The sequence below is a fragment of the Drosophila grimshawi genome, unplaced genomic scaffold (assembly GCF_018153295.1).
Source record: "Drosophila grimshawi isolate 15287-2541.00 unplaced genomic scaffold, ASM1815329v1 contig_311, whole genome shotgun sequence".
In the NCBI taxonomy this organism is placed as follows: domain Eukaryota; kingdom Metazoa; phylum Arthropoda; class Insecta; order Diptera; family Drosophilidae; genus Drosophila; species Drosophila grimshawi.
In genome coordinates, this window is record NW_025063098.1 from 29,837,438 (window position 1) to 29,847,786 (window position 10,349).

General features: G+C 37.8%; 1 protein-coding gene across 1 annotated transcript; it reads left to right on the forward strand.

Moving 5' to 3' along the window:
• Positions 1 to 1,531: 1,531 nt before the first annotated feature.
• Positions 1,532 to 3,511, forward strand: LOC6569665 (bromodomain-containing protein bet-1). Its single transcript, XM_001995880.2, has 2 exons — positions 1,532 to 1,611; positions 1,682 to 3,511. Exons 1-2 carry the CDS (start codon positions 1,609 to 1,611, stop codon positions 3,380 to 3,382), a joined length of 1,704 nt encoding a protein of 567 aa, XP_001995916.2. The 5' UTR covers positions 1,532 to 1,608; the 3' UTR covers positions 3,383 to 3,511.
• The last annotated feature ends 6,838 nt before the right edge of the window (positions 3,512 to 10,349 follow it).

Here is a 10,349-nt window from a genome sequence, read left to right on the forward strand (position 1 = left end):
CAACTCCCCTCCTCCTCCACCCTGCGATTATACTCCCCCCCCCCTCCCTAGCTACGTGCTTTTGCTGTCAACAGCTGCAGAGACACGCGCCAGTTCAATATTGATGCCAACTTTTGAGTCAACTCAGTCAACGTTTAAAAGCGCATTTAAAGGCAACAACAATGGCAAGAAGAAGAAGCAGAGAAGCTGCCCCCAAAAACCGCAAGCTGCAGCAGTCACACACCCCTACATCCCTCATACACCCATCCACCCCTCACCTATGTCCAGGCTCACAAATTGCCCCCAAATGAGAGGCAAGTCTGCTAAAATAAACTGCAACAGCAGCAGCAACATATGTCTTTGTGTGTGTGTGTGTGTGTGTGTGTGTACCGGTTGTTGCGTGTTTACGCAACGTAACCAAAGTCAAAACCTCGATTAGGATTCAATCTGCTGCTGCTGCTGCTGCTGCTGCTGCGAGGCCAAACAAAACACGCTTTATCCTGCTCGTTGTCCTTGTTATCCTTGTTGTTGCTATTGTTGTTACTATTTTTGTTGTGGATGTTGTTGTTGTTGCTGCGCCGCAGGTCAGCTGCAAAGTCAAACCGATTAAAACGCACAAACACACACAAATAAATACATACACACGGCTGCTTTGCTGTCTATCCATACACTAAGAAAAATATGTTAATGCTTTTAGTGCCAAGAGCAGCTCAAATTATTTTTCAGAGAGTGCTTCCTATTTTGGAGGACTATCAAAAGAAAAACCAGAGAATCGTACGGATGGGAAAACACTATCAAAATTCCTGGACAAGAATATTTACACCAACATGCACCAACACATGGCTCATTGTTAAACTGCCCCACTAGGAAAGCAGGCAGGTTTATTGTCTCTTCTGAACCCTTTTCAACTTTGAACTCCATGCCTTATATGACTGAACTCTGCTTTAATATTTTCAGTGTCGGAAAAGGCTTTTGTGCTTATGTGAGACGAACACCCAAACCAGAAATATGCTTCGCAAATCATTCTTACAATAATAATAATTATTATTTTCTTATTATGAAGTGGGTCCAATTAGTTGGGTAAAAACACATATTTCGACAGATCGTTCCTACTATATGATATAGTGATCCGATCCGGTCTGTGGACAAAAGACGAGCATATGTCAAGTTCAATCAAGATAGCTTTAAAATTAAGGAAGTAGTTTGAATGGGAATAGACGAACTTGGCTATATTTATGATTATACATCTATATATATCAATATATAATATATGTATATGTTTTAAATATATATATAAATATATTTATTTATTATATTTCGTCATTTCAATATAGTGTTTTGCTTGTTGTTGAAAGTTCACTTTAAATATATCTTAAAATAGTTGCGCTAAATATTTAAATGACGAATTTTTAAATTTTGAAATAAATTTGGGAATGTGAGAAGTGTGTTTAAAAAAACACACACTCAAATCAAAATCAGAGTTGCACAAAATAAAATATATAAAAACAACAAATGACAGCTGTCAGTGAAAAAAAAGAAGGAAAAATCAAGCATGACAAGCAAAACATAATTGTGAAAAACTGTAGAAAATATCGAAAAGAAAAGATTTAAGATTTAATCGCGTTAAAAATGGTAAGTTTGATTAGTGAAAACAGCTCAAAATGAATCGATGAACATTTCGTTGTCATCAATGTATCATTAGTCAACGCAGAAGCCGCTGTTGCTGAAGTTGCCGCTGCCGAATCGTGTGCAACCCGAGGTGCGACCCCGAGGCGCCACACTAGGGAGACACACAAATAAATTGGAATATTTACGCAACAATTTGCTCGACAAATTGGCAACCAAAGAATATGGTCTGGCATTTATGAAACCCGTCGATGCCATTGCCCTGAATATACCCAATTACTATATGATTATCAGTAAACCGATGGATATTGGCACGATGCTGAAACGTGTGGAGAACTTCTACTATCGAGGCGTGGATGAGTTGATTTTGGACTTTAGGCAAATGTTAAGCAACTGTTATTGTTTCAATAATCCAAATGACTTGGTCTATCGACATGGCCAGCAGCTGGAGGAATATTTCAACAAAGTGTTGGCCAAAATGCCAATGGGCGAGGAAGTCGAACTGCACAATCAGAGTGGTACAGCTGGTGCAGGTGGTGCAGGTGGTGCAGCAGTTGCTGCAACTGTGAAACAGGATAAGGTGGAGCAGGAGTGCCGTCAGCAGCTAATGAACCTAAAACTACACACATCGGATCAAGTGAGAGACGTCTTCAGGCCCAAATGGCGAGCGGTGGCACAAAAAGTCAACGAACATCAATTTCAGCATATTGAAGAATTTCACACACATGTGCAACAAAAAATGGAGCATTTGCTGTGTGCCACAAAAACCATATACGAAAGTGTGTTGCATGAGTCCCTGGATGACATCGACGAGCAGATGCAACAAATTGAGTTCGGGCAACTCTTAAACGCAGTGGGTAATTGCAGCAGGCGACGAGATCGCTGCGAGACTCAGCTGAGCAAGTGCCTCGATTGCAAAGTGTCGGGCTTAAGGAAGAGTTTACAAAATGCCCGACTGCGTCACAAGGTCTGCGCAGAGCAAAGGGACAGAATGAAAGAGAAGTGTCGCCGCAAAATCAGCTGTAATTCACATCACAGCCAGGACTCGCAGTTGCAGGATGAGATCAGCTTGGAGGAGCGTCGTGAATTGCGTGCGGAGTTTGCCATGTTGCCGTGCAGAACCCAAAATGAAATCATGCAACTGATCAATGAGTGCAGCAGCGGCGAGAACAGCCTCAATCCTCGCCAGGACTATCAATGGTTTGACATTATGAGTTTCAGCAGCCGCATAATTAATTTGATTAAACGTGAAATGCACCCGGAAACTAAGATCAATTTGCGTCACATGAAACCGGATGAGAAGGTGATCTTGCAACGCAGCTTGGAGCGACGCTTGGAGAACATTAATCAGGCGCTGGGTGGTTCCAGGAGGAAGTACACCAGACGCAACTCCGATATACGTCATCCTATTGCGAAGCGACAACTTTTATATAGTCCAGTTGGGGGAGGGGCAGGCAATGGAGGCGGTGGAGGCGACGGACGCGCGGAAGGGGTTGTGGCTAAGCGAAAGTGTAGAGCGAAGTTGAAATCGGGAAATTCCGATCCGAGGGGCAGCAGCAGCAGCAGCAACAGCTCCACCTCCTCATCCTCTTCGAGCAGAAGCAGCAGCAGCTGCACTTCTCCTTCGAGCAGCAGTTCCTCGGGCAGCGGATCTTCCAGTAATCAAGAATCCAGCAATGATGCTCAAACTGCTCCTCATTCCACACCTCATACTCTTCTTCCTGTTCCAAGAATAACTGGGATGAGTCCTACTATCATGAATAAAAATACGAGCTAAATTAGGACAAAGAGACTTGGCGAATTCTTGGACAACTGCAACTCTGTTGTCTGATTTAAATTATGGCGCCGTAGTTCATTTGCTGTATTCTAATTGGGTTCCTTAAAAAATTAATAATCGTTTAAAAATCAATTTTAAAATATCGTTTTACTCATTGTAGATTTAACTAGATTACAAATTTCTTTCTTCTCACACAGCTAACAGTTAACCAAATTTCAAAAATTGGTAATCGAATTTAAAATATTGTTTTACTTATGTATTGACTGTGCGAAGCTTGCCAAAGGATCCTTGTTCAAAATGAAAATAATCTATTCTACATCAATCTAGATTATAATTTGTATAAAATGCTCAGAGATGTTATACTCCTCTTCATATCTTATACCGAACATTTAATCATATAGACAGCCAACAACAAATGATTCTAACAAAAAACCTAGAAAATCGCTTTTAGTCAATTTGTCTTCTTTATAGAAAGAATTTCTAAATATACGCAAAAAAAAAACATTGCTTAAAAATCAAACGATAGCGAAAAAAATCGACTTAACTTTTTTATAAAAATATTTTCTTTGATAAAAATTGTATGCTATGAAAAATCAATCCTCGTTTAAGAATCCAATTAAAATATCGTCTCATTTAAGTTGGAAATCTGCGAAATGTGCCAAAGGATCGTTCCATGCTCAAAATAAAAACAATCCATTCTAGACCCATCTAGGTTAAAATAAGTGATAAAGACACCTAACTTGTTGCATGCTGTAACTTCCCCTTTAAGCTATACAGTTCAGTTTATAACACTAAATTTGCTCTATTTAATAATGACAACTAAAAAGCTTGATGAAGGAGAATGTCATAAGGACAAAAGAAGACCCTAATAAATATTAGAATACATATTCGCCTATTTTTTCATTAAATCTTTAGGAATCTGAGAAGTGTACGAATCATTTTTGGGCTAGAATAAAGTGTTATTTTGGTTATAATTAACATTTGTAGCTATGCCAAATATTCATTCTATTTTTTTAACATATTATATTTAAATTGCATTTCATTCGACATGTTCATTGCAAAACTAATATATTATATATTATATACATATATATAATGTATAGGTAATATATACTTTATGGAGTTGGAGTTGCTTCCTACTATTTGTGAAATATTTTTAAAATCTCTTTTCAAATTTTCACGTTCATATTCAATAAAAAAATATATACAGAGTAGCTTTTAAATATTTTTTCACAGTGTAGTCACACAATGTGTGGCGTATTCTTCAAGGGGCAATTAACTGGGACGCGCAAACTGTGGGACTAAAAAAGTCGGTGGCGAAAAAAATAGTGCCCACATGCGAGTGTGTTTGTATGTGTGTGTGGGAGTGGGTGTGTTGATGTTGTGCGAGGCTAGCATAGATTAGATTTTGGCCCCCTTCCCCCCCCACACCATGACTGACTCACTGACAAAATACTTGCAGCAGCTGCCGAAGGGACCGCAACGCTTTGGCCATAAAACAGCCATTAACGCCAGGAGTCCTCAGCCAGTTTTAGCTTCTTTTTTTAAAGCGCTTTAATTTCTATATTGAAAAAGAGAGAGAAAGAGAGAGAAAGAGAGTTGCTGCTTGTTCTTGTTCTTGTGCTATGGGGCTTCTTGGCTGTCAGTAACATGCGCACCCAATTGCAATTAGCCAAGGTGCAAGAAAACGCCAAGAAAAATGAAAACAGGCAAAGTGAAAAGGCAGCCACAAGTGGGCAATGCGAACTTGAAACCAATTTAAACTAGCGGCAAAACAGCCAAGAAAAAAAAACAGCGAAGAAAGTGTAATTTAGAGAGAGAGAGAGAGAGAGAGAGAGTGTGTGTGTGACTAGGAGATACCCTGTACGCAGCAACTACGTTCTTCAATTTTGTTTGTGCTTCATTTAAAAAATATTCGAGTTTCGGAAAATATAAACAGCCAATAAACAACAGGCAGAACAATTAAATTACGGCTTTAAGAATATATGTTTTGCCATAGTTGTCTAAGTTACTTCTCCTTTGGAACAATTGCAAATCTAAAATCTTAATTTTGTCAAATTGTAAGCTGCTAAATTTTGTTATAAAAGAACATTTTAATCCATAATTTCTAGATTCTAATTTTCTATACAAGTTTTGACTTCTTTAGAACACCAAAGTTAATGGATTTCCTATCTATCATTCTGCTTTAATATTTCCAGTTGGAAAAGGTCTCTGTGCATATGTAAGGCGACCATCAAATGCAAAAATGTAGTTCACAAATCATTCTTAAAATTAGTATTATTTTCTTATTATGAAGTGGGGTCCGATAAGTTTGATAAAAATACTTGTCGATCAACATATTTACAATGAAAATTTGAAAGTTTTAATATGGCCTTATTATGGGTATTTCAACAGCACAAGAAGAGACTAGGCATAGCAGCAAGAAGGCTCTAAAGTGATTAACGGACTTTTCGTTGAATCCAATTCACATTCATCAGATACAAGACCCTATCAAGAATCTTTGGACTTTGTCTGATCAATTCAAATCAATGAATAACAAGACAACTCTGCGATGCATCAAGAAAATTGACTTGCAAACAACAAAAAAATCGTCAACTTAGCTTATTATTTAAAAAAACAGGGTTTTTCTATAAAAGTCCAAGACTCAATATTGAGTTTCTTTTATCTTCGATATGTATATATATATTTATATATATATAACCGTCTGAATTCCATAGTGAAATTATTTTCGAATAATATCTTGTTTTTTTTTAAATCCGTTTAGTTGACGTTAAATAAATAAATAAATCTATTTTTTAATTTATAAACTCAAATTTAAATTAGTTGGTTTTTTGTTCAACTTTTTAATTGGAATATTAATCAATTTATTGAACAAAATGTTTTTATTTGTAGTGCTTTCAACTGCACTCAAAATACCATTTAGCAAGCCATATTAATGGGTATTCATAATAATAATATACTCAAGGCATGCCACGCCCATCTAAACTCGACTCGAGTCGAGTCGCCTCGGTGTCTGCCACAAATTAATTTGCCGAGTGTCTTTTGCAGCAATCCGCGGACATGGCCAGTGCTGCTGCGTTGAAGGTGAGACTGGGAGTGGGGCACATACATATATCTAAGGCAAGTATCTCTGTGGCATTACAATTTCAATCTGAGCAGGAAGCACACACAATTCATTTAGTGGGATACTTTACAAAAGTATCTCAATCTCGGCCATCATATTCCTGTTTCAATAAATATAAAAAAGAAGAAAAAAAACCGCAGCATATCAAATTACGCAAACAGAGCCCGATGACAAAGTGCGTGGCATGTGGCAGGGGTTGTTGTGGCAAGGTGTAGCAGTCAGCTACTTGATAAGTGCTTCTGCGGGGTGGCATGTGGAAAGGGAGGGGGGGTTTGCGGTTGACAGTCGCCGTTGAAAAATTGTTGCCAATTTTTTAGCACTGACAGCTTGCAAAGTTATCCGAGAATATCTAAAGTGAAAATGCTCGGCATTTTAATTTTATTAGACGCAGCCAAAAGAAGGTAGATAAAGATACAAGCAGTGAACTGAGGCATGCCACGCAGCGCAGCAGTAGCCGTGCAACAAGAACCAAACAAATGATTGTCAAGCAAATCTGTTAAAAGAGTCTCAACTTGATTTCAGTGCTTAGCACATAAATTATGTTGTTCGTTATATAAATAAAAAAAATATACAGTTTTCTTTGTTAATCTCAACATTTATTGCTATATCTAGCAAGGGTATATATAGCTGTATAGTGGGTTAAGTTGATGGCTAAAGAAAACTAAACAAAATATGTTGGTGACAATTTATAGAATGAGAAACTTCATTATTAATCCACTACACTTAAAATTATACATTTAAATAGTTTAATAAAAATAAACATAAAAATAATCAATTTAAGGACATTCATTTTGTTTTGTTTATAAATCGATTAATGTTTACTTATCTTCAGCATTGATTGCTTGTGTTTAAATCAAATTTACATACATTTTGAACTATATTCTATTTATCATAATCATATATTATTATTGACGAAAAAGTTCAGCTGGGAAATATCCTGATTTGCTGATGCTAGATTTATTCTAGATACAAAAAAAAAAAAACTGTCTGGAAAATTTTAAAAGAAGCTGTTAAAAGTTATGTTAATTAACATTCAATGCATAAATGCAACAATGGATATGCATTAATGTATATCAATACTGTTAACAAAGAGCAGTACACAGAACGGTACTTTTATTTTATACTAAAATATGTTTTAGTTTTTGCTGCTTAATTGTCAAATGGTCGCTCAGCTACAGTTTTAATTACATGTTTATTTATGCAACATTCCAAGTTGCAATAGAAAAAATATTTTTCCTTCCCATTTGCCCGTGTTTGCATTTCTTTACCTCACTTGTCGCCCTCACACACTCACACACACATTTGCAAACACCTGGAAGAGAAGCAGAAACAACAGTTGTTCATTGTCTTGTGAAAGCAACCACATCTCCCCGTCCACCGTCCACCTTCCACCCACATCCACAATGCAATCTAAGCAGCCACAGAAAAAAGTGTTGCCAACATACACACAGATATGATATTTTTGCACACCAATACACAGCCAGACAAGCAGACAGACAGTTGAACGCAGTTGAACGACTTGAGGGATTTTACTGAAATGACATTTGGCTCCACATGTGACAGGCAGCAACAGCAACAATAACAGCAAATGACTGCAGCCGTTGGCATTGAAAAAAGCAATTTAAGTCAAGCACAGATATTCGCACACACACGTGGACTACACGTATGCGTGTACACGCCATATGCAATCACGCACACACACACGCATGCCAATTTGCTATTGTGGCAATGCCTGCGCCTGTCTCTCTCACTCTGCCGCGTATACTCATTTTGATAAATTGCCATTGTTACCTTTCTAAGAGCAAACAGATGTTTAATGTGTTTGTGGAACTCAATTTGAGTAAAGCGGAAATCAAGACAAATGCAATAGCAAAAAACAAATTTAATTAAAGCACAATAGCAAATACATACAGAATGATATTTAGATAAAACACAAGCGAATGCTAGTATTAATTAGTTAGACTTTAAGCTTTCGCTTTTAGTTTCAGTAAGTAGCTAAATGAATGGCACCCCTACTCAACAGTTCATAGCAGGCACCTAGCTTTCATTAAGCTTAAAAGTATCAATAAGTAGATAAAGGACAAAGGCTGCGCTATATGGGATTTCATAGCAGGCAGCTTGATAGCACTAAGAAAGATCGCTTAGAGTTGGCAGACTATGGAAAAGAGGCGATCAGTAGTGCTAAACTAAACTCCTGCATTTACATATTTCCATTGATATGCAGTCCCAAAATTAACACATTAAAAATCGAAATCGAAATTATTATTAGCAGCGAATTCGAAGTGAAAACTTCGCTGCAGCTGCAGGAGTAGGTGCAGGATTGGGAGCGAGGAGCGGGGGCAAGACCAATCGATGCGAGTCGCTAGTGATAAATGAGCAAGGCGAATGAATTAATGTATATGTGTATGGGGAGGGGGAGGCTAATTGAATTTAATTGCACACTTAACGGGACAATGAGAAGCTCAGTTCAAAGAAGAAGCACAAGAAAGGAAAAGTAAAATGTGTGTGTGTGTGAAACTTGACCACACACACAATGGGAAAAACAGAAGTGCTCTAGTTGAAAGTAACCAACTAGCAGATACCCTGTAATCAGACATGGTTTAATGTAATTTTGTAGCTATACCCACTGTAAACAAATACAGTGTATTGAGACAATACTCGTATTAAAATAAAAATAAATAAATAAAAATTGATTTAAGAAAAAAATAAACAAAAATTGCACTCATCTTTATTCTTTTTAACATTTCACTTCGCAAAACAAAACATTAAAACAAAATTCCATTAGAAAAGATATGCATTATTTTATAGATATTGTCTTCAACTTTTTGTTCGAACAGCCGAACAAAATTTTCGTGGTGTCGCAAGGACCATCGACACTCACTAGCACTAGCGGTCTCCTTGATTCCCCAAGGAATACCGCTAGTACTCCTATGAGTCAGGATTCGCTGGTCACACTCTCTGGCTAATCACAGGCGAAGCCTTGCTTAGCAAGGATACATGCCTTTCACTTAATTCCAGGACCTCAATGTCCTGCGTGATCGTTGAGCCGATCCTTGTACTTTTTACCGTCAAATCATTCTTGTGGTTTACATTTAACCGCACTGTATTGTTGCGCAGACTTTATTGCGTTAATTCTCGTTTAGCTGTGATAACTTCGCTCGGTACGCCCGACTCGCTTCGTAAATTCGCACAGACTCCCCAACTTGTGCTGCGGCGCTCCCTTTATACCCTTATTGGCCACCTTTTGACGAGTCTGTCACCAAAGGTTGCACGATCTTTTGGTAAATTTCCACTGCCACTTGCTGGTGCTAGTCATTGTCTGCCGCTAGAGTGCAGCAGGGCCGGATTGCTGCCTGATAGACAGTTACTGTGAGGGGCGTTTATATTTAATATTTCTTATATATTATTTATTCCAGTTAACATTCGAATAGTTTGTTTCATACATATATATGCATATATATATAAATTTACATATACCTATATATACATACACATATGCATATATAGATGCTCATGACATTCATTATGTGATATGGCTCTTCACAATCTACTGTTTTTTCGGCAGTGGAAGACTTCCACTTTCAAACATAAACGGTCGCCACTCTTTATGTTTGAATGCGCGCTCTCCAACGGCCGCTACATTGTTAGGCATAACGTCGATCGATTAATCGTCATGGCATTGTGTACTTGTGCCATAGTGAGGGTGGATATCGCCAATCATGGACTCCCCACCGATCGATATATCGCGCAGATCATCGATACAACATCGGTTGGCCACCGATCGCGACGACTGCCATCGCTATTTTCGGCAATTTGTTTTGTTTGTTTGCTGAAAATATTGAA